The 24,944-nt window shown below is 43.1% G+C and overlaps 2 protein-coding genes across 5 annotated transcripts; both read left to right on the top strand.

Annotated features, from left to right (window-relative positions):
• Nucleotides 1-6,929: 6,929 nt before the first annotated feature.
• Nucleotides 6,930-11,287, top strand: LOC306742938 (uncharacterized protein). The gene is made up of 4 exons (XM_079225395.1): nucleotides 6,930-7,322; nucleotides 7,520-7,570; nucleotides 9,274-9,486; nucleotides 10,924-11,287. The coding sequence occupies exons 1-4, from the start codon at nucleotides 6,989-6,991 to the stop codon at nucleotides 10,998-11,000; spliced, it is 675 nt and encodes a 224-aa protein (XP_079081521.1). The 5' UTR covers nucleotides 6,930-6,988; the 3' UTR covers nucleotides 11,001-11,287.
• Nucleotides 11,288-17,650: 6,363 nt separating this feature from the next.
• Nucleotides 17,651-21,279, top strand: LOC306742643 (uncharacterized protein). 4 transcript variants are annotated; one of them, XR_013771074.1, is made up of 8 exons: nucleotides 17,651-18,032; nucleotides 18,191-18,241; nucleotides 19,003-19,179; nucleotides 19,285-19,331; nucleotides 20,487-20,519; nucleotides 20,650-20,682; nucleotides 20,779-20,872; nucleotides 20,962-20,976. XR_013771074.1 is itself a non-coding variant. In XM_079225040.1 (8 exons), exons 1-8 carry the CDS (start codon nucleotides 17,699-17,701, stop codon nucleotides 20,990-20,992), a joined length of 966 nt encoding a protein of 321 aa, XP_079081166.1. In that variant the 5' UTR covers nucleotides 17,651-17,698; the 3' UTR covers nucleotides 20,993-21,279. The 4 variants fall into 4 exon arrangements, 3 of the variants coding, with proteins under 3 accessions (XP_079081166.1, XP_079081165.1, XP_079081167.1); XM_079225040.1 differs by having other exon boundaries at nucleotides 19,285-19,497; nucleotides 20,962-21,279; XM_079225039.1 differs by having other exon boundaries at nucleotides 19,285-19,497; nucleotides 20,779-21,279.
• The last annotated feature ends 3,665 nt before the right edge of the window (nucleotides 21,280-24,944 follow it).

Here is a 24,944-nt window from a genome sequence, read left to right on the forward strand (position 1 = left end):
GGCTCCAACACACAACAACATCCCCCTTCCCTCACTCTCCAAATCACAGGCACGCTTCACAGCTACCCAGCTCATGAGACGTTCACTGACCTCCTGAACATAACATTCATAACATAACATTTCCCTCAATCCGCTACAATATGATATTATTATATTTATATGTGTAGAATTAGATCAAAGTGGAAGCTGTAGGATTGTTGAGTTAATTTGATCTGACTGTCCTTTCGTCCCTTTTTTCCCCTCCATAACATTTAAACATCGAAAACAGAGAAGACACTGGACAGCGCCCGCGGTTCGACCCCATGGTGGGATAGAGAAACAGTCCCTCCGAAGAGAAGTGCTCCAAGTAACCAGTGAGCTAAACCAGTGCAGCAGCTGCAGCAGGAAACTGGCTCCATGACACTGACTGTAGGTAATACGCGTCTCCTCAGGGGGGCGCCAGAGATCCCAGAGCACTAAAGTCAGAATAACACATTTACTGGATCATTCATAATGAAGTAATTCATCAGATCTCTCCCCACTGGACGGCTCTCCTCGTCAGCTTGAGGGTTGTTTGTTCTCCTCTCACAGGACAGTATCACCAGGAGGGAATATGTTTATGATTCTTACCAGTATTATGACGTATTGGGCACCCCTGGTCTACATTAAAGCTGAAAACATTATTCTTGTATAAACTTTGATTTATTTTGTAAAGTTTGCTTAAAATCATAAAATTCATATTTGGACATTTTGGGAAACAGTTACTTGCTTTTGTGTCGAGAGTTAGAAGTCTAAATCAAAACCGATCTGATAAATTAAAATACGGTAATATAAGATAATCCTTTATTAGTCCTGCAGTGGGGAAATTGCAGGATTACAGCAACAGCGCAAACCAGAGACACATAGTAAAATAAATAAATAAATAAGGAATATAATAAACAGTACAAACAGTAATAAAAACAGTAAAAAAATAAAAAATAATCCACCATAGCAATATTATGGTGTCTGTGTGATCAATATGAAGCTAGCACATTAGCTTAGCTTTAAGGGCCAGCAGGATTTGGCGCCGCCTAGCGGTGAGGATGCAGATCACAACCAACTGAAACTTCTCCCGAGAGTTATTACATTTTGACGAAGATTTTGCTGTTTTAACCCTTTTTTTCTTTCTTTTACCTCTACGGCTCTTTGAAACCACAGAGCAGTGGATGAATCATCTCACGTGATGCTACTTAGCCAATCGGTACAACTAGGAGACAGAGCAGCAGGCCTCTGATCAGATGCATGAGTCATGCGCAGGGTAGGCCCTACTTTCCCTTCCTGAGCCGTCGGATGGTTTGCCAGAACTTCCTTGAGGCCAACCCAAAGTCCTCCTCCATGTATTCCCCGAACTCCTCCAATGCCAGAGTTTTAACATCCGCGACCATCGCAGCTGCAGCCCTTCTGGCCTGCTGGTACCTGTCAGCTGCTTCAGGAGACCACTGGGCCAACCAGGCCCGAAAGGCCTCCTTCTTCAGCTTAACGGCTTCCCTCACCCCCCGTGTCCACCACCGTTTTTTTTATTGTTGCCGCAACGACAGGCACCGATGACCTTCCGGCTGCAGCTTCTAGCGGCCTTGTCCACAATAGAGGCTTTGAACATGGTCCACTCGGATTCCATGTCCACAGCCTCCCTCAGGATGTGTGAGAGGTTCTTCCGGAGGTGGGAGTTGAAGACCTCCCGGACAGGATCCTCCGCCAGACGTTCCCAGTTCACCCTCACTACACGTTTGGGCTTGCCAGGTCTTTCTAGCCGACTCCCCCGCCATCTGATCCAACTCACCACCAGGTGGTGATCAGTTGACAGCTCTGCTCCTCTCTTCACCCGAGTGTCCAAGACATACGGCCGCAGATCAGATGATACGACTACAAAGTCGATCATTGATCTCCGGCCTAAGGTGTTCTGGTAGCAGGTACACTTATGAGCCACCTTATGCTCTAACATGGTGTTCGTTATGGACAATCCGTGGCTAGCACAGTAATCGGCAGGCGGCGCCCTTTCCAGGACCCCTCCCACCAACTCCAAGAAGGCCGGATACTCCGAACTGCTGTTCGGTGCAAAAGCACAAACAGAGCCCTACTCCCCGCAAACCGTAGGCGAGAGGCGACCCTCCCGCCCGGCGCCTCTCACCCTGGGCTACTCCAGAAAAGGACAACCTCCAACCCTTCTCCAGGAGCTTCGTTCCAGAGCCTGTGCTGTGCGTGGAGGTGAGCACAACCATATCTAGCTGGTACCGCTCCACCTCCTGCACCAGCTCTTGCTTCTTTCCCGCTAGCGAGGTGATGTCCCTAGAGCCCGTCTATGCTGCCGACGATCGACTCGCCTAGGACCCCTGCCCGCCGCCCGGTCTATAGCACCCGACCCCGATGCTTGTCCCTGTGGGTGGTGAGTCCACAGGGTTGTTTCTTCAGGTTGAGCCCAACCGGGCCCCATGGGTAAAGGCTCGGCCACCAGACGCTTACCGGCGAGCTCCTGGAGCCAGACCCAGGAGGGGATAAAAAAACCTGGATGACCTGCAACTTTATAATGTTAAAATCAGACTAAACTCAAGTTACTCTACTAGATGTCAATTGTGATACAGTTTCTCTTGATGGTATTGCCCTGGCATCCAGCACCACTGTAAATAATCTCGGTTATCTTTGATGTGTCCTTTAACTCCCAGATTAAACACATCTCAAGGAGTGCCTTTTTTCACCTGCGTAACATTTCAAAAGACAAAGGCAGAGCAGAGAAAACACCGGACAGCGCCCGAGGTTTGATCCCAGGGAGGGAGAGAGAGCATTGAATCCTTCAGAGAGGATTGTTGTTCGAAGTAACCAGTGAGCTAAACCAGTGCAGCAGCTACAGCAGGAAACTGGCTTCATGACATAGACTCGATATAAGAAGATGTCAGAGATCCCTTTTTCAGTCGAGAGTTAGAGACCAAGTTCAAAACCGCTCTGGTGTCTCTAGGATCAATATGAAGCTCCGCTAGGAGACAGAGCAGCAGGTTTCTGTACATACTGTATGCATGAGTCATGGTCATAAAGCCAGTTTCTGCTACTTCGAACAATAATTATCTCTTAATGATTGCTGTCCAGTGGGTGTGTTTTTTTTTCAACAAAAGCTTTCTTGCTTATATAATTAAAAAAGGGGTAAAATCTAAAACTAGATTGTGCATTTGTGGATCCCTCTCCCCGGGTGGACAGAAGCAATAGATCCTAAGGGGTTAGTTCAGTCTCATAAATGACAAATGCACACAGAACAATTCACAAATATATTCGTTTTACAAATGTACACAAAAGGGTTTACAAAAACATTCCAATGATTTATATAAATGTATAAAAAAATCACAAATAGATTTCTGCATTTGTTTGTGAAAAGCTTCACATTTACGAGTGGGATTTTTGAGACTCCTCTGCCATGCTTTGGATTCGCACATGCGTTTTTTTCAATATGGACCTATCCGTAACCAATCAGATTTCGCCCTCATTTTCAACCAATCACATGAGTGCAGCTCCCCTCTCCCCTACCCACGAGGGCGGTGCCAGCGCACAGTTACGGAATTTGCGGAGGTGATGAGCCAGACAATGGCGTCTGGTACACATCGAACATCTTAACTTAACATCTTAACTCTGAGAGCAGACTAGTTAACGCTCTGAGAGAGACTAGTTAACGCTCTGAGAGCAGACTAGTTAACGCTCTGAGAGCAGACTAGTTAACGCTCTGAGAGAGACTAGTTAACGCTCTGAGAGCAGACTAGTTAACGCTCTGAGAGAGACTAGTTAACGCTCTGAGAGCAGACTAGTTAACGCTCTGAGAGAGACTAGTTCAGGCCTGGCCAACCCGCGGCTCCCGAGCCTGGTTTTTGCCTGGTTTCATGCGGCTCTTGCGTTCATATCGAAGTTTGTGTTTTTTTTTTAAAATCTTTTTATTGATTTTGCAAATACTTTAGACCACTGGTGTCGAACTCAAGGCGCGACGGCTTGAAAGCCATGAAATCGCGGACTCGTTTTCAGTCATTCGCGGACCCGTTTTCAGTCATTTGCGACCCGTTTTCAGTCTTTCGCGGACACGTTTTCAGTCCGTCAGGACGGTCATTTTACATGGGCAAAAAAAAAATAAAAAATCCTGTGCTTTTATTTTGAAGGGATTTTTTAATGCGGCAGAGTGCAATTTATTCAATTTCAGTTATATTGATGTCATGTGTTGTAACTCTGTAACGTTGTTCATTCTGGTCACATGACATCTATTCTTCTGTCCATCCGGGGAGAGGGATCCTCCTCTGTTGCTCTCCTGAAGGGTTCTTCCTGTTTTCCCTGTGAAAGGGTTTTTACTATCTTTATTTGGGGAGTTTTTCCTGATCTGATGTGAGGTCCCGGGACAGGATGTTATTTGTACAGATTGCACATTTTAATTTGTGATTTTGGGCTATATAAAATAAACTGAATTGAATTGAATATTCACACACTCCTCAATGCTGCGTTCACAACACACTTTACTTGTGTGAGTTTACACATCGGACTATTTGTGATAGTTTGCTTCATTCCCAACCTTTTTTTTGTTATGTTCAAAAAGGCTGAAGTTATAACATTATTATGTGTGTTGTATTACCTTGTATCCTTAAGAAGCACTTTGGGGTTTTTAATTGAGTGTGAAAGGGAATATTTCTGTTTGGCATACTGTGATACTATCTCAGGTTCAAACCTAGGTGCCATATTTTCATTAAATCAAATTGAGAAGTTGAAAATGTTCCTCGCTTTGGTCGCGGCTTGTCATTCCGGGTGATGGTGGGTTCTGCAGACAGACCAGTTGAACCACTGCCCCAGACCACATGCATGTTCTTATTAGAGGTATGTCCTTCTCAACTGTGACAAAAAAGCTTTGAACAAAGTTAATATAACAACGTGCGTTTAATCTTTGACTTTGTTATTTTCATCTGTTTTAAGTTTGATCTTTGATAGAGTAATGTTGGTTTCTTAACCCTAAATTAAATGGATTTATGTCGTAGTAACAGAGACATTTTAATTTTTGGCTCACGGGGGGGGGGGGGGGGGGTATGATGTGGCTCTTTGCAGTAACACAGTAAAAAATGTGGCTCTTAGTCTCTGACTGGTTGGCCACCCCTGGACTAGTTAATGCCCTGAGAGAGACTAGTCAGCGCTCTGAGAGAGAGACTTGTTAATGCCATGAGAGAGACTAGTTAATGCTCTGAGAGAGACTAGTTAACGCTCTGAGAGAGACTAGTTAATGCTGTGAGAGAGACTAGTTAACGCTCTGAAAGCAGACTAGTTAACACGCTGAGAACAGACTAGTTAATGCTCTGAGAGAGACTAGTTAACGCTGTGAGAGAGACTAGTTAATGCTCTGAGAGAGACTAGTTCACACTCCGAGCGAGCAGACTCGTTTACGCTCTGAGAGCAGACTAGTTAACACTCTTAAGGAGAGAGAGACTAGTTAACGCTCTGAGAGAGACTAGTTAACGCTGTGAGAGAGACTAGTTAATGCTCTTAAGGAGAGAGAGACTAGTTAACGCTCTGAGAGAGACTAGTTAATGCACTGAGAGAGACTAGTTAACGCTCTGAGAGCAGACTAGTTAACGCTCTGAGAGAGAGACTAGTGAACACTGAGAGAGACTAGTTAACGCTCTGAGAGAGACTAGTTAACGCTCTGAGAGAGACGAGTTAATGCAATGAGAGCAGACTAGTTAACGCTCTGAGAGAGACTAGTTAACGCTCTGAGAGAGACTAGTTAATGCACTGAGAGCAGACTAGTTAACGCTCTGAGAGAGACTAGTTAACGCTCTGAGAGAGACTAGTTAATGCACTGAGAGCAGACTAGTTAACGCTCTGAGAGAGACTAGTTAACGCCCTGAGAGAGACGAGTTAATGCACTGAGAGCAGACTAGTTAACGCTCTGAGAGCAGACTAGTTAACGCTCTGAGAGAGAGACTAGTTAACGCTCTGAGAGAGAGACTAGTGAACACTGAGAGAGACTAGTTAACGCTCTGAGAGAGACGAGTTAATGCACTGAGAGCAGACTAGTTAACACTCTGAGAGAGACTAGTTAACGCTCTGAGAGAGACTAGTTAACGCTCTGAGAGCAGACTAGTTAATGCACTGAGAGCAGACTAGTTAACGCTCTGAGAGCAGACTAGTTAACGCTCTGAGAGAGACTAGTTAGTGCACTGAGAGCAGACTAGTTAACGCTCTGAGAGAGACTAGTTAACGCTCTGAGAGAGACTAGTTAATGCACTGAGAGCAGACTAGTTAACGCTCTGAGAGAGACTAGTTAATGCACTGAGAGCAGACTAGTTAATGCTCTGAGAGCAGACTAGTTAACGCTCTGAGAGCAGACTAGTTAACGCTCTGACGGAAAAGACGGACAGAGAAGCAGCGAGAGCACTTCTTTACATCGGTGGCATTCATCCTCCATCCTGCTTTCAACCTGCCTGGTCAGTAAATCACAGACTCTCTCTCTCTCTTTTGTGTGTGTGTGTGTGTGTGTGTGTGTGTGTGTGCGTGTGTGTGTGTGTGTGTGTGCCTCTCCCGTATGTGTGGCTGTTTTGCCGCTGTTGCATAGCAGCGTCGGGCCTAATAACACCCTTGAACAGTACATTATTGATGATACTGTTTCTCATGCTTCTCGTACCTTATTACTTAATTAAATGTATCACCTCTATTAGCGACACGCTTGATACCTTTGTTGAATTCAGATCCGGGTTGGTCAACATTTATAGGAACAAGTAAGTTCAGACCGCAACCGTTTAATTACACACCCTCTAAACCTCTAAAGGAAACACAAAGACAACTCCCTCTCAAACCATGACAGCAATGTTCGGGGACTTTTATGTTTGTGTTGTGTCATAGAGGAATGACTGGTGATCTGGGTTCAGGCTTAAGTTTCATTTACTCAACACAAACCCAGAACTCATCAGCCTCGACACGCAGCACAACACCTTTCCTCAAAGCTCAACATTTCTGGACTGCAGCCATGTTTGAGAAGGGTCTGTTTGGGTTCTGGTTCTGTCTGCTGGCTGTCTTTTTCCAGGTCCGGCCCGGTCTGGCTCAGGACTTCGATCCAGTGCAGTGCCTCGTCTCCAGGACCTACAATCTGATCAGGCGGCCAGAGAGTTTGCATTTGGATGGGAAAAGCTGCTGGTGGGACTGTGCAGCAGAGCCGGGCTGCCACATGGCCGTGGAGTCCACTCCGCTCCGAGGCTCAGCTGAGTGTCTGCTGGTCAACTGTCTGAACCAGGGCCGACTCTCACACCGCCGAGATCAGAGCGCGAGCATCGACGTTTACCCCAAGAGGACCATGGACGAAGGTGAGATGGCTTCACATTGTCTAGGATTATGTTCAGAGTATGTTTACGGGTATTTGATGGGGACCTCCAATGGTTCTTTGTGAGTGTGATACTGAAATCTTGTTCTGGATTGTTGATATTGAAACTCAAGATCTACTGCAATGTTTCTGATTGAGATAAAAACCTGCTGACTGCTGTGAAATGTCTTCATTCCACAGAACAAAGGAAGAAGTTGATGGAAGGCAGCTTTGGACAATTTTCCGAGAAATGTAAGCACAAACTTATATATTAATTATTACTAATTTGTACCCATAAATGATCCATTTTGTGTGAAATTGAATGTAATGTGAAGGTATTATGGTCTCCTATATCTACATCCAAAACCAATGTAACAGTATAGGGATTGGTCTGCTAGACATGGATACAGATTTAAATAGCATGATGTCACCTTTGAGATGCCTTAAACATGTTAAGTATTGTTTTACATTACGTTCTTTTAATTTGTGTGCACAAACTTGTGTCCACAAACTTTGGCTGGTGAAGCTAAGCTTTGGCTTCACCAGCCAAAGTTTAGCTTCACCAGCCATGTTTCCATCCAAAGTTTGCACACATTTTAACAAAAATTTCCAGAAAATTGGCAAAAGAAAATTAAAGTTTCCTTTGGCCCCGCCTCCCAGCCCTTGGTCCAACCTCTTTCTCATCGACAAGGAAAATACCTCTGGATTCAGCTGTTATGGCATTTTACACTTTTTAGGACCTAATGGTCAGATACCTAGTGCAGTCCATTCATAATTTATACAAAGAAAAATCGGATGAAAAAAAGCAAAGGAAAACCTCAAGTGGTTAATGTCCTTAGGTGCGCCTTTAATTGTTTTTTAATGACAGATTATTACCTGTATGAGTAATATGAGGAGGTAGTGAATTCCAAGCAGTAATTGCACAAACAATAACAGCACGTTTGGGGAGGTTTGTTCTTGGGGTTAGAGGTATCAAGTGACCTAAGCTAGCGTTCCTTGTGTGATGGTTATGTCTGTTAAATGTATATTGTAACTGATTTTCTGAAAAACAGCTATAGTGAAGTTGAGTTTCCAGCTACTGACCATATGGATGGACATTATAGCAGATGGCAAAAGACCAGGGATTGTAACACCTGACAAACAATAGAGAGTGTTAAATAAGCAAAGCACTTTCTGGTCATAGCTATGCTCCTTCCCATTTTAGTGACAATGCCATCAATGTGCTCAGACCACGAAAACTGTTGGTCCAACACTACACCCAGTAGTTTGGACTTCTTGACCGGTTTAATGCTAAACCTGACATTGACAGGTGAAGCTGTGTGTCACAATTAAGTATATTCCTTGAGCCAAACACAATACATTTAGTTTTCTAAATGTTCAGGGCTAGTTTGTTCACTTTCACCTCAGACACTCTCTCCAGATCCTGATTCAGAATGGTTGCAAGTTCCTGTTGATTTGAAGAATTGTTATATATATAATGTTGTGTCATCAGCATACATTACCATGTTGGAATTCTTAATTGACAAAGGGAGATCATTTGTGAAAATGGAAAATAGCAAAGGGCCTAAGCAACTTCCCTGTGGAACCCCACAGCTAACGTGTCTACAGTCTGATAAACTACCATTACGAAAGACTCTTTGAGATCTCTCAGAAAGATAACATGCAACTTTACATTTCTTTTTGCTGATTTTCTATAAATATGGGTAAAATGTGTGCTAAAGTTGGATGGCCATATATGGCGTTCCAGAAGGGACATGGGGGCGAAATATTAGAATATTATATAATAAAATATAATTTTTGGAAATCAAACCAGACCGTGTGGTTGGCGTTAGCTCTCTGCAATGACAAGTGTAAGAGACCTCTTTAAAATGAATTTTCAGGATTTTAAAGGAAAGCAAAGACCGTCCTGTCTGCTAAATATCATGAATTTATTCCCTCCATCTTGGTCCTGTCAGATCTGTGTTACCGGCCCGTGGAGTATGGTGCAAGACCTCCAGTTCGCTTCAGTCGTCCCCGTCCCCCCTCCGATGAAATCCTCCCTCCCAACTTCTTCTTCTACAACATATCGAGTTATAGCTGTGAGGGATTTCACTTCAAAGGCAGCTTGTCTAACGGGAACATCTTCAGCACTGTGAAGGAGTGTGAAAGCCACTGCGGTGATGTTAAAGGTAACCAACCTCTTTCCAGATAAACAAATAACTGTGTGTAATTACCCCAAACCTCAACATTATCACTCATACATTTACATTATTAACATTATCACTAATACAGTATCGTTATTTACATCATTTTAATACTTTAACATTAGCAACATTAATACTAACACATTCACATTCATTCTATAGTCATAGTTTAGATTTGAACCAGACACCTCCTGTGATGTTCATGTCTGCGTATTTTCATAAAAACAGTTCTTTACTGTTACAGCTATGGTTGACGTCATTGAGTTAACACAAATATACACACAGTGGGTTACAGAACACATTTTGACATTCATGGAGTTGTTCATCAATGGATTGATTATGTTCAGGGACAAAGAACATTGATGAACATCGAGGATTCAATTGTTACCGCAATAAACATCTGTGTGTAAAAAGCCAATACTTTACCTGTAATATTATAAGACAGTTGTTCTCAAACTTTTTTGTCACGCACAAATGTTTATGCCCCCTTTTGGAGGAAGACAAATGTTCACGCCCCCTTTTGGGGGAAGACAAATGTTCACGCCCCCTTTTGGAGGAAGACAAATGTTTACGCCCCCTTTTGGAGGAAGACAAATGTTCACGCCCCCTTGGGAAGAAGACAAATGTTCACGCCCCCTTGGGAAGAAGACAAATGTTCACGCCCCTTTTGGAGGAAGGCAAATGTTCACGCCCCCTTGGGAAGAAGACAAATGTTCACACCCCTTTTGGAGGAAGACAAATGTTCACGCCCCTTTTGGAGGAAGACAAATGTTCACGCCCCCTTGGGAAGAAGACAAATGTTCACACCCCTTTTGGAGGAAGACAAATGTTCACGCCCCTTTTGGAGGAAGACAAATGTTCACGCCCCCTTGGGAAGAAGACAAATGTTCACGCCCCCTTTTGGAGGAAGACAGATGTTCACGCCCCTTTTGGAGGAAGACAAATGTTCACGCCCCCTTGGGAAGAAGACAAATGTTCACGCCCCCTTTTGGAGGAAGACAAATGTCCACGCCCCCTTGGGAAGAAGACAAATGTTCACGCCCCCTTGGGAAGAAGACAAATGTTCACGCCCCCTTTTGGAGGAAGACAAATGTTCACGCCCCCTTGGGAAGAAGACAAATGTTCACGCCCCCTTGGGAAGAAGACAAATGTTCACGCCCCCTTTTGGAGGAAGACAAATGTTCACGCCCCCTTGGGAAGAAGACAAATGTTCACGCCCCACCAAACAAAGTTGTAACAAAATGGTCTGTGGTGGAGAAAAGTATCATAGTGTTGTTTTCTGAATGTGAGTATTACTGAAATCTGAAAGCAGAGTTCAGCTCATCTTGACCTCGTCGGATGGGCAATAACAGAATTGATCTCATTATTGTTTAAAGTCCAGTCGGTTGATTTGTCTTTCTGTCCCTCACTCTTGCCTCTCAGGGCCGAAGCCACACATCATCGTCCACACAGACTACAACGCCTGTCAGGATGAAGAGGAGGAGGATGATGAGGACTAGAACACTCCTCTCGGGACTACAGAGGAAAAATAGCCTATTGGCTAACTGTGGCACATTTACAGAAATTATTTTATGAATGTGCACTGTACCCTTATCAAATAAACCATTAAATTACAATGAACTGAGGAGACTGCAAAGAGGAGCAGTGGCAAGCATCTCAATAATAATTGTTGATGTATAAAACTCATGTTGACCTATTTTTCGTGGTCAGAGCTCTGAACCATCTGTGGTGAAGAGCTCTGACCATTCAATTGAATTATTCAAAGTTTCTGTTCAATAAATGCTTAAAGACATTTAAGTGTTTCACATCACATTTGTTTTCTCTTATTGAGATCGACAAGGTTTATCTCCATTACATGGTCCAAGCTGATTTTTTATTGAAATAACTTTTTGTGACTGTCTGTGCTTTTTCAAATAATAGAATCAAGAACATTTAAATCACTTTCAAGTAAACCAGATTGCTCCATCAGACAAAAACAAATAAAATGTGCTATCACTTTGTTAGAACAATTAAAATAAAGTTATATCTGTGCAAAAAATAACTAATATTCTGCAAAAGAAAAGCTTATTAGCGGCTTAGCGGCTGCATTCAACCCGTTTTGCACTGAATATATTTTCAAGAAAATAACAATTAAGTGCAACCTGTGAAAAAAAAAAAAGGTTTCAATATTTGGCAATGAAGAGTTTTACACTAAATCTCTTTTTCAAATAACAATAAAATGCAACCTGTGCAAAACAACACAAAATGTGTGAGCCATCAGGTTTTATCAGTATTAATGGCTGCAATAAGCAGCCTCTACAAATATGTTTAAAAACGAGGTTGCAGGCTTGATTCATGCTCAATGTTGTGCTTAGATCTATATTCTGTTTTGAGAGACGCAACAGCAGAAAAGACCTCACGGTTAAGATAAGATAAGATAATCCTGAATTAGTCCCGGAGTCTAAGAACCACTGACACAAGCACAGCACAGCCAAAAGCATTTTATTTTTATATGGGAATCATGAAGCAGCTGAACAGTGGATAACATTATAAAAGGAATAAAACAAAAGACATCTAAAAATATTTAAAAAAAATGTTCAATATAGGCTCTTTGGCTCAGGAACTCTTATAAGGTAAGATTTTACTAAGTGGTGTTTTGTATATTTTGTCCTCCATCTTATGAGGATAGACATTATTTAAAAACATCTTTGCTCTACTCATGCGTGTTTTGTGCAAACGCTTGTTTTCAAGTGGGGAGTAAAAGGTTAAACATTCTTAGAAGACTGTGACAAAATGTATAATTTCAATACTATCTCAGTTCTCTCAGTTCATGTTCACATTATGGATGAGGTCAATACCTTGAGTAAACAAGAGAAGTTTTATTTAAAACTTGTGTATAAACCCTCCAGATTCTGAGGTCATTTTCTCAATTTTACATAATTTCTTAAATTCACCTTTTAAAGGCACTTGCATATAAGATACATACCCATGTTTTACATCATAAATTGCAGAACAATCTCAGCTCTTTATATAATGAGGCACCATTGTCATAAGGCAAAAGTGTAAAGAGAAAATATGACTCTAAAGCTTCATATATCTTGTGAAAACATAACTTTACTCAGGCGGTCGGACGGTTTTGGTGCTTGAAATTGGTTTACCAAAGGTTTTACGTTCACAAAAGCAGTGAAATATATAAATACATGTAAATAAATGTCTAAAATCAAATGTATTATTTTCGTTTTTTGAGTAGAAATATGGTCTGTCACACCTTTCACCAAAATGATAAAAATGAGACTGAGAAATGACTTCATACTGCAGATCAAGCTTCATGGGTGTGTGCAAATGAAAAATGACCATTACAACATTTTTTGTTTTCAAATAAAATATGTATAATAAGTGTTTTTTGTACACAATATACATGTTCAGAAATAGAAAACAGACCCGGGCTGGTGGGCATGGTTGTGCTGGAGGGGCTGGTGGTGGTGAATCCTCTGTAAAATAAATGACTAGTCAATACTAAGTTCACACAGTGTGAACAGTTCAACGGTGGTACCTGTGCAGCTGAGCTGTGTACCTGCTGAGTAGGGATGGGTATCGTTTATTTTTTTCCGATACCGGTGATAAAACGATATTTTTAAAACGATAACGGTGCCTAAACGGTGCCTCAACCGATACTTTTTTATTGCCAAGGCAATTCGTTTTCTTCAAATTTAACAATATATTAACCGTTTAAAGTATACTATACATATAAATTAATTAATAAATACAAAACACTTGACATCAAACTACAGCTTCAAACATTTTAACTTCAAACTATAAACAATATATATTTAAACAAAAAAACTGACAAAAAGCATCAGGTGCTCTGATAGGGAGCGGGTACCGAAAACCGGTCCATAGTGTCACCGGTTTTCGGTACCCAACCCTACGGCTAAGTGTCCAGGTCGTCGTCAGTGTTCCACAACAGCGTAGGTGCTGGTGGCTGGAGCGAAGCTGCATGTTGTCCACTGCTGCAGATGTGAATCCTCTCAGATAAATGACAACTGGTCACTACTAAGTTCACTGAAAGAAAGTTACGATTACACACCCAAAACCCATAGCAGAGATCCAGCAGGGACTATGCTAAGGGCAAGAGCTAAATGTGCTAAATGTTGCTAATGTAAACTACGTGCGTACCTGCGTTACGCCAGACTTGGGCAATGGAGGACAACCACCAAAGGGAGCGGGACCAGCTAAATGTGCTCACTCTGCTAGCGTAAATATGCTATTGCAACACAAAGTTGAGTAGCTAAATACACTTACCCATCTTCAAATGGATCCCTTCTCTCTGCATCTTCCTCTTCGTCACAGGAGTCAAAGCCTTCAGAGTTTGGCGCTCCTGTCGTCCTCAGCTTCCTCTGTAGTAATCTGCGTCCTTGCCATAATATCTCTCTTCTTTGAGTGAAAACGCCAGCGTGTTTATAGACCTCGTGCTCGTTCTTTGTGATTTTTTGAGTGTTCATTGGTCAGTTTATTTGTCGACGAACACATGTTTCAACAAATCACGGTGAAGGATTTCGTGTGACGAGTATTTTTTTGGCACCACGTCATATGACACGCCAATGCCCCTAATTCTTGTCTGAATCACGCAAGATGTCGCAGGAGGAAGGCAGCGGAAGCAGAAAGTCTACTGTTTCCGCTAGAAGTCAAACCATATTTCTGTGATGTATTATCGCGAAGATATGAATATAAAAAAACGTAAACACTGTCAAAACACAGTCTTGCCTCGGCCGTGTCAGAAGAGTTAACGACATGAATACCAGACCCTATTGTCCTTGATCTCTAATAAATCTGCAACTACTTGCCTTTAACCCTCCCGTTGTCAAAATGACCTGCGTACGAGTGTATATGTACAGTCAATATGTATGTATGTGTATATATGCAGCCCGTTGTCCTGGGGTCAAAATGACCTGCGTACGAGTGTATATGTGTGTGTGTGTATCCCTCCCGTTGTTCTGGGGTGAAAATGACCCGCGTACGAGTCAACGTCTCCCCAACCATAACTCTAGTCCTCAGGGGTCAAAATTACCCATAGTGCATTTCCACATCCTCCTGCGGTCCTGGGGTCAAAATGACCCACGTACAAGTGTATGTGTGTGTTTATATGTATGTATTTGTATACATACAGCCCGTTGTCCCGGGGTCAAAATGACCCGCGTACGAGTCAACGTCTCCCCAACCCTTACTCTTGTCCCCGCGGGCCAAAATGACCCAGAGTGTATTCGCACATCCTCCTGCGGTCCTCTGGGTCAAAATGACCCGCTTACGAGTGTATGTGTATGTATACAGGTGGCCCCTTCTCCTGGGTCAAAATGACCCGCGTACGAGTGTATGTGCATGTATACAGGTGGCCCCTTCTCCTGGGTCAAAATGACCCGCTTATGAGTCAACGTCTCCCTAAGCCCAACTCTCGTACGGTGCTTGCGAGACACAAAAGCAACGACACACATCTCAGACACGGGGTCAGGGGTTTAAATGCAGGCAGCCGAGAGTATGTTCGACGCGTCAAGTGCACATTTTAAATTGTGCAAATTTAAAAGTTTTGAAAAGTGGGTGTAACTGTATGTATTTTAGAGGTGTGTCATAACATTGGTGTGTGTTTAAATATTTGTAAATATATCGATCTGTGACCCATGTTATTTCATACACTTCTGGATCTTCCGACTGCTACTGCTGCTGCTGCTGCTGCTGCTGCTGCTGCTGCTGTTTTGACGCTGTCGCTACCACTACTGCAACTATTGCTACTGCTATTACTATTGCTATTGCTACGGCTGCTGCTACTGCTATTGCTGTTTGTATTTGTTGGAGTTCCTTTGGATGTCGTCTCCTGGTTATCTGGAAAAGACCCCAACAGGCAGTGCTATAGGTATGTCTGCAGGCCGTAGATCTGACGATACCGGTGTGGAAGCGACCGTGGCCAGGAGACGCCGGACGGCTCAGGAGGGCGGAACTGCACAGCCGTCACAGCAGAGCTGCCCCTCATCTCTGCCCCGATCTCAGCAGAGCTCCCCTTCGTCACAGGCTCAGGAGTGCGGGACCGCACCTCCGTCGCCGGCCTCATCTCAGCAGAGCACAGCCTCGACCGCATCTCCACCGCCGAGCAACGAGGATACAGAGCCATCCAGCGACGAGGGCCTTCAAGGGCCTGTAGCCAATGGTGGCAACTATGCACTTTAAACAACTGAGGCAACGTGTGTGGAACGCTGGTTTCGTGCCCGCTATCCGTCTCTATCTGGGGTATAATGGGGTCCATGCCACCGATGATCGCATCCGGGGAGCTGCAGAAATGTTCATGCATGAACTGAAAATTTGTGACACTAGTGCCATCGAACACCTCTATGATGGCATGATCGACGACGAACCTGACAAAGTCTCCTGACAAAATGCTCCTTAGCAAAGGCAGTTTGACCCTGTAGGACACGGGGTGTATACGGAATGAGTAAGGGCTACACAAGGGTTAAAAAATGTGAAATGTTTAAACTTAAACTTGAGGCGTGTCAGCCCAACAATGTCCAGCGCCTTCAGCATCTCATGGCGGATCTCATCCTCGCCACCAAGGAGGATTTTGACTAACTTAACGGCCTCTGCCACAGATATGGGTGCAATGCCCCCAAAGTCTTTAGGCACTGCCTCCTTTCTAGGGGACATGTTGGTCGGGTTTAGGAGTTCCTCAAAGTGTTCTTTCAACCGCCCAACAATGTATAGCCTGGGGTAGGCCCTACTTTCCCTTCCTGAGCCGTCAGATGGTTTGCAAGAACCTCCTTGAGGCCAACCCAAAGCCCTTCTGCATGGCCTCCCCGATCTCCTCCCATGTCTGGGTTCTCGCATCCGCGACCGCCGCAGCTGCAGCCCTTCTGGCCTGCCGGTACATGTCAGCTGCTTCAGGAGAGCCCTGGGCCAACCAGGTTCGAAAGGCCTCCTTCTTCAGCTTTACGGCTTCCCTCACCCCCCGTGTCCACCACCAGTTTTTCATTGTTAGCGCAATGACAGGCATCGATGACCTTTCCGACCACAGCTCCTAGCGGCCGCGTCCACAATAGAGGCTTTGAACATGGTCCCCTCAGATTCCATGTCCCCAGCCTCCCTCAGGATGTGTGAGAAGTTCTTCCGGAGGTGGGAGTTGAAGACCTCCCGGACAGGATCCTCCGCCAGACGTTCCCAGTTCACCCTCACTACACGTTTGGGCTTGCCAGGTCTTTCTAGCCGACTCCCCCGCCATCTGATCCAACTCACCACCAGGTGGTGATCAGTTGACAGCTCTGCTCCTCTCTTCACCCGAGTGTCCAAGACATACGGCCACAGATCAGATGATACGACTACAAAGTCGATCATTGATTTCCGGCCTCAGGTGTTTTGGTACCAGGAACACTTATGAGCCACCTTATGCTCGAACATGGTGTTCGTTATGACAATCCGCGGCTAGCACAGAAGTCTAACAACAAAACACCGCTTGGGTTCAGATCGGGCAAACTGTTCCTCACTATCACGCCCCGCCAGGTTTCTCTGTCATTGCCCACGTGAGCGTTGAAGTCTCCCAGGAGAACTATGGAGTCGGCAGCAGGCTTCTGAGCAGATGCATGAGTCACTACAATCTGAACACATACGACATCCCTGTCCCGGGACCTCACATCGGTTCAGGAAAAACTCCCCCAAAAAATTTAAAAAAAACGTTCACGGGGAAGAAAGGGAAGAACCCTTTAGGAGAGCAACAAAGGAGGATCCCTCTCCCCGGATGGACCGAAGCAATAGATGTCATGTGACCAGAATGAACAACGTGTAATTAGCTCATGTTGGAATCTTTAGAGAACCAAAATTCAGAGCGAAAATATGGTTCATAAAATATATCACATCTATTAGCGTCACGCTTGATACCTTTATGGAATTCAGATCCGGGTTGGTCAACATGCATAGCAAGTACGTTCAGACTGCAACCGTTTAATTACACACCCTCTAAACCTTTAAAGGAAACACAAAGACAACTCCCTCTCAAACTATGACAGCAATGTTCGGGGACTTTTATGTTGGCGTTGTGTCATAGAGGAATGAGTGGTGATCTGGCTTCAGGCATAAGTTTCATTTACTCAACACAAACCCAGAACACTACCGAGTGTAGAACTCATCAGCCTCGACACGCAGCACAACACCTTTCCTCAGAGCTCAACATTTCTGGACTGCAGCCATGTTTGAGAAGGGTCTGTTTGGGTTCTGGTTCTGTCTGCTGGCTGTCTTTTTCCAGGTCCGGCCCGGTCTGGCTCAGGACCTCGATCCAGCGCAGTGCCTCATCTCCAGGACCTACAATCTGATCAGGCTTTCAGCGAGTTTGGATTTATTTGGGAAAAGCTGCTGGCAGGACTGCAAAGCAGAGCCGGGCTGCCACATGGCTGTTGTGTCCACTCCGCTCCGAGGCTCAGCTGAGTGTCTGCTGGTCAACTGTCTGAACCAGGGCCGACTCTCACACCCCCGAGATCCGACCGCGAGCATCGACGTTTACCCCAAGAGGACCATGGACGAAGGTGAGATGGCTTCACATTGTCTAGAGCAGAGATTTTCATCCTCTGTACCGGTACAACTACTTGTTCTGGATTGTTGATAATGAAACTCAAGATCTACTGCAATGTTTCTGATTGAGATAAAAACCTGCTGACTGCTGTGAAATGTCTTCATTCCACAGAACAAAGGAAGAAGTTGATGGAAGGCAGCTTTGGCCCATTTAACGAGAAATGTAAGAAATTATTTTATATTAATTAATACTAATTTGTACCCATAAATGATCAATTTTGTGTGAAATTAAATGTAATGTGAAGGTATTATGGTCACCTATATCTACATCAAAAACCAACATAACAGTATAGGGATTGGTCTGCTGGACATGGATACAGATTTGAAATAGCATGATGAAACATGTTAAGTATTGTTTTACATTGCGTTCTTTTAATTTGTGTGCACAAACTTGAACGACCCCTCAAGCTTTCGCTTCACCAGACAGGTTTCCATCCAAATGTTGCACACATTTTCCCAAAATGTCGAGAAAATTAGCAAAAGGAAATTAAAGTTTCCTTTGGCCCCGCCTCTTTCTCATCGACAAGGAAAATGCCTCTGGATTCAGCTGTTATGGCATTTTCATTTTTTTAGCACCTAATGATTAAAATAAGGGATATTCAAGTGTTCATAGTGAGAAGTTGATTTACCTCAAAAATAATGATCCTAAGTCTATGAAATGATTGGTCCCATGGCATCAGGTGACGGACCAGGAAGTTGTAATTCCACTTTTTAGCCTCTGTGTAAAATCAGCTTCAAATCCCTGCGCTCTTGACGGCTAAATCAATGGTGAGAATCAAATACAGAAAACATTTCTGATAGTTTCATGTATTAATGTGAGGAAGGCCATTGCCTTCAGTTATTCTCTTTTTTTGGAGCAAATTGAAAATGTGATGAAACCAGGTGGATGAAAAACATAGACGTAAGGCCTTCTTCTCCCCCCAGTCCGCCGATGCCTTCACTCTGAGGATAGGACTTCATTCAGCAACTGCCAGACCGGGATTCCCAGATTCTTCTACAACAGGACTTCTTACAGGTGTGAGCGGTACTTCGACGGCTGTGGGTCCAACAAGAACTCATTCTATAGCCAGGAGGGCTGTGAAGCTCTCTGCAATGACAAGTGTAAGAGACCTCTTTAATATTAATTTTCAGGATTTTGAAGGAAAGCAAAGACCGTCCTGTCTGCTAAATATCATGAATTTATTCCCTGCATCTTGGTCCTGTCAGATCTGTGTTATCGGCCCATGGAGCATGGTGCAAGACCTCCATTTCGCGTAAGTTATGACCCCCCCGCCCCAGGTGAAATCCTCCCTCACAACTTCATCTTCTACAACATATCGAGTTACAGCTGTGAGGGATTTTACTTCAAAGGCAGTGCATCTAACGGGAACATCTTCCACACTGTGAAGGAGTGTGAAAGCCTCTGTGGTGATGTTAAAGGTAACCAACCTCTTTCCAGATAAACATCTGTTTAAAAAGGTAATACTTTACCAGTAATATTATTATCTTGTTCAACAAGCACGAACATGTCAACGAATGTGAAACTCATTTTGATCGGCTCTGTCACCGCTTTGCTACACAAAACAGAATGAGTGCAGATGTGTGAACCATCACGTTGGATCAGTATTAGTGGCTGCAATGAGCTGCTTTCCAAAATATTTTTTAATTGGGGTTTTGTAGAGTTGAGAAACAGCGAGACCGTAGGCGTAGTTGCAGTCGAGATAGTTTACTCTTTCTCCACATCAAATGTACAATACTTGTGTACTATACTACAATACAGTACTAGAGCGGCAGCGCAAAACCCCACGCTTCCCGGAAACCAAAAACAACAACACCAACGCCGACCCCGGAAACCCCACCAGCTCTTAAAGGCACAGTAGCCCCCAGGTGAATGTCTCTCACAGTCCGTATGCGGGTCACCACAGTTTCAGGTTTGATACAGCCTCTCTCAATTCATGCTCAATGTTGAGCTTAGATCTGTATTCTGTTTTGAGAGACGCAGCAGCAGAAAAGCCGACCTCACGGAGGCTTTTGGAAAAACACAAGAATCGGCGAGTCACGCAAGCGCAGCCTGTTAACGGCGTAACGCAAACATTTACCCCAAAGTACAGACATTTCTACATATTTATTAATGACGTTTTATGTACTTTGTACTTTTGTAATATGTGAAGTTCTCAATAAAGGTCTTGAAATAACAAAAATCTGCATTTCCCACGACGCCCCACCTGTAATACCTCCGTGCCCCACTAGAGCGCCCCACAGTCTAAGAACCACTGACACAAGCACAGCACAGCCAAACGCGCTTTATTTAATTTGTATATGGAAATCATGATGCATCATATTTACTGATCTTCATCATCACTATGTTCATACTTAATAGTATCTTATTATTTTCTGACATATAATCAAGTTTTCTGATTCAAATCCAGCGACTACAACCAGTCAACCTGCTGAGGATCCAGGTGATTACACATCTGTGTTTCCTTCATTATCTTTACTTGTGTAATAATGATGTATAACTGTCTCAGGTTATTGTTTACTTGATATCATATCCATTCTATAGTGTTAATTAAGATTGTTCATTTCAACCAGATGCTCCAGCTCCTGTGACCAGTACTCCACCAGGTATTGGTATTTCTTCCCTTACACCCCACTACCCGGCTATTTGTGTTGAGTTCATCAGACCTCCGCATCTTCATCTCTCTCTCTCCTCTTGCTCAGCCGTCCTTATCTTTGGCATTCCGGTCATCATCATCGTCATCATCATCGTCCTCATCATCATCATCGTCATCGTCGCAAATTCTTCAGGCAAAATGTGTGTCATTGGGCTGTTAAATATTATTGCGCTGACTGGAAAATTGTAAAAAAAACAAAACAATACTGCAATATTTTCTTTCTTTCCAGTGTCACAAATCTGTCAGATAAAGAACAGTAATCTTTTGAGGAGTCGCTCTGTCAGGAGGATCTCATGGAGTCCTGGACTGCAGAGAACGGCTCATGTCTGCAACTCAAGTCAAGTCGACTTCTCTTCTTGTCCACAAAGTCTCAGTGATCTTCCCAAAAAGCTGCTTACTCCAGTTTTTAATCACACAAACCGGAAGAAATCGCGTTTTTATTGGGGACTATTTTCTGCCGTGGATTAATACAGACTTGTGGCTCTAGTGAGTATTTGTGTCAGTGGGACAGTGTGTGTGTGATTGTGTTATAATAAACAACTGTGTGTGTTCATGGTGATGATGGAACATGTTTTTATCTTTAATGCTTATTAGCTGATGTTAGCATGCTGATGCTAGCTAGCATGGCTATCACTGGTTTGTTTCTGCCTTTGGACTCAGACACAGTTTATTAGGGCCCGAGCACTGACGTAGTCAGAGCGGAGGACCTATTGTTATTCAAATGTTTATTATAATTTGTTATTATTCATGTTATTTGCACCCTTTGCGTAGGGAAGAGAGGTGCTTGGGCTTAACCTACACCATTCAAAATGTCCACACCTCTCTGACTCGGCGAAAATACCAATCTGATTTGGGTGTCGAAAAAAATTGTTCGCTAGCGCCCCCTTTAGTTGTAAAAGCTCACGTTTTTTGCCGACTATGACCGATTGACCTGAAATTTGGCACACATGTCTGGGTGGATCTGCTCTAGAAAAATGGACCCTTAAGCTCCGCCACCTTAGATATTCCGCCATTTTGAATTTAGTGTAAAACTATTTTTTTGTCCACTACTCCTAAATGCTGGCTCTGATTTTTACGAAACTTTATGAGGATCATTATTGATTCAATGTGATCAAACTCTATGTTCAACATTGTTGATATCTCATTGCGTTTAGAAGATGTGAACCAATTAACCTCTTAGGGGTGTGGCTCAATATGTCAATACACATAACTTCCAAATCACTTGGCCTATCCTCACAAACTTTGTAGCATATGTCAACATCGTGTCCGTTAACATACACACATTTTTTCATAATATTCAAACACTAAGGGGCGCTGCAGTGAATCTCCACATTTTTGCAACTTCCATGAAAAGTTGCTTTAACTCTGCCATGCATGGTGTAATCTGCTCCATATTTCTCATATGCCATGACCTCTTGACCCTGAAGACATCCATATGATCATTTTGAATCCTAGTCATAGCGCCACCTAGAGGCAACAGGAAGTTACATGTTTTCTACTTGTACACCGTGCTCCTCACAGATTATTCAGATCCCTCTCAAAATGCGTCGGAACAGACATAAGACATTGATTATGCATCACCTTGAAGATTGTTAGGATCCGTTGAACGACGTCGAGTCGAAGCATCGCAGAAGTTTGATCCTTCGCCATGACCGAATAAACCGATGTAACTCGACTCCACATGATAAGATCCTTTCCAGGTTTCTCATGTTTGATGAGACTCCAGGCCTGAAGACATGTGCAGTCTAATTTTTAATTAGAGTCATAGCACCACCTAATGGTAACAGGAAGTAGAATGTTATATACTTTGGCTTGCTTCTCTTAGTAGGTCAATCAGATCGACATCAAATTACTTCTATACAAACATAAGACTTTCATGATGCCAGCCCCCAAAGCTTTGATGTTTCATGTAACGCTGTTGCCGTGGCGACCCATCCTTTGCGGTCAACAACGAAGGTACTTTGGAGGGACTAGGCATGCTCAAAACATAACTAAACTTGGCACACGCATTGACAGGCAAAGATGTAGTTACCTGATATGATTTGAATGCTTCAAAATCGCAATTCGGCTCGGTAGCGCCCCCGACAAATATTAATTTAAGCAGCCCCACCGCTACGGTTGACCTATATGTGTGAAACTTGGTAGGCATATATAACACATGTAAACTGAAAAGAAAGTCTCTTGGGACCATGCTCTAAACCGTACAGGAAGTCGGATAGCGCCCCCTACAAAAATAGTTTTTTTTGACAACCTGTGAGTTGTGAAAGCCCACAGTTTTTACCCCCTACGACCTATTGTGAAGAACAATTTTATTCCAAACTTTTACAAAATTCTCTGTGGATCATTAATGGTTCAATTTCATCAAAATATATCAACAGCTTGTTTATATCTCATTGTGTTCAGAAGAAAAGGACCAATGAACGTCTAAGGAGAAAATTCAACTAAATTCAACAAAGCAGCCCTTGTTTATTTTGAGTTTGTGGTAAAAGCTGCTCCTCAAGACACATATTTGTTTCCATAGTGCAGTGTTGGTCATAGATTCAGTGAGTGAGTATTCTCAGCTAAAGTTAAATAATTTGGGTCTTTTTGAAACTACTTTTTTTAAAAGTTTTTTAATTCATGTTTTTTATTTCATGCTGTTTAAAAAATTGAATTGTTATGTATGTTGTATTACCTTGTGTCCTTAAAATGGACTTTTAATAGATTATTTTTTTTAATGGTGCATACTGTGATATTCTGTACTATCTCAGGTTCAAACTGCACCATCTTTTTATTAAATCAATTTGAGAAGGTGCACATTTTTCCTTGATTTGGGTCACAGCTTGTCATTCAGGGGTGATGGTGGGTCACGCATCCAGACCAGTTGAGAACCACTGGTCCAGGAGACAAGTAGAAGATTCAGAAGTAGAAACCATTGAAGACAGTTGGTTGAGGTTGATGGTAAAAATCCATCCAGACACACAGCAGGGCCCACAGCCTCCTCCATGGCCATCCCACCTGAGGATGGACCGGCAGTAGTCGAGGGCAGGAGATCACCGATCCTGCCTCTAATAGCCAGAATCTTACCATTGAAGAATGAAGTCATTACTACTGTTTTTCTCTGTTAGTGATGAGTAGTAGGCTCTGGCATTACGGAGGGCCTTCTTATTTGTTCTCAGACTATCCCGCCAAACCAACCGGGACTCCTCCAGACCGTTGGAGCGCCATATGCCCTCAAGCTTCATGATGCTTGCTTTAATATGCGGGTCTTAGGGTTGTACCATGGAGCGAGCCTCCTTTGCTTAATGATCCTCTTTTTTAGAGGGGCTATCGAGTCCAGTGTCACTCTCAATGAGCCAGTAGCACCATCGACGAGCTGATCAATCTGGGAGGGAGTAAAGTTAGCACAGGAGTCCTCTGTTATATTGAGATATGGTGTTGAACCAAAGAGTTATGTGTATTGATGTATTGAGCCACGCCCCTAAGAGGTTAATTGGTTAATATCTTCTAAACACATTGAGATATCAACAAAGTTGAAAGTATTGTTTGATCACATTGAACCAATAAGGAAAAGTTCCGTAAGAATCGGACCCAACGTTTAGGAGAAGTGCACTGTAACAAGATTACTGTAGAATTTACAGTAAGTAGCTGCAGTATATTTCACAGTATGCTTACTGTCAAATGAACCACAGTACCCATGGAATACTGTACGTCATTGTTTTTACAGTAGTATATACTAATACTGTACTTGTCATCACAGTAACCGTGTACAGTTTACAGCAAATCCTAGACTACTGTAACATGCATCACTGTATTCATTTTAATACTGTAAATTAATACTGTAAAATAATGACATACTGTAAAATGATCATTTTGTTTTTAGTTTGTAAAAATGGAAACAAAAACCTTTTTATGGTATTCTTGAACATACAACGTTTTAAATGTTCCTCTTTCTTCAAGTTACTATGACAATTTAAACATGTTTTAAAGTAATTTGACAGTAAACAGTCAAATTCAAGGACTGGAAGCAATAAAATATTCAGGTTAAGGGGAAATGTATAAAAACAATTTGAACTGAAAAAAGGAATTGTAGTACAATAAAAAGTCCATGACTGACTTGACTGTATTGAACTGAATCCTCTCCCTGGACGGTCAGCTTCTCCATGAATTTACAATGGACAACAATATGTTTCTACTATGACGATGTCAGCCTATGTGGTGTTTGTCTGGTAC

Source organism: Taurulus bubalis (genome assembly GCF_910589615.1).
Source record: "Taurulus bubalis genome assembly, chromosome: 10".
NCBI lineage: Eukaryota > Metazoa > Chordata > Actinopteri > Perciformes > Cottidae > Taurulus > Taurulus bubalis.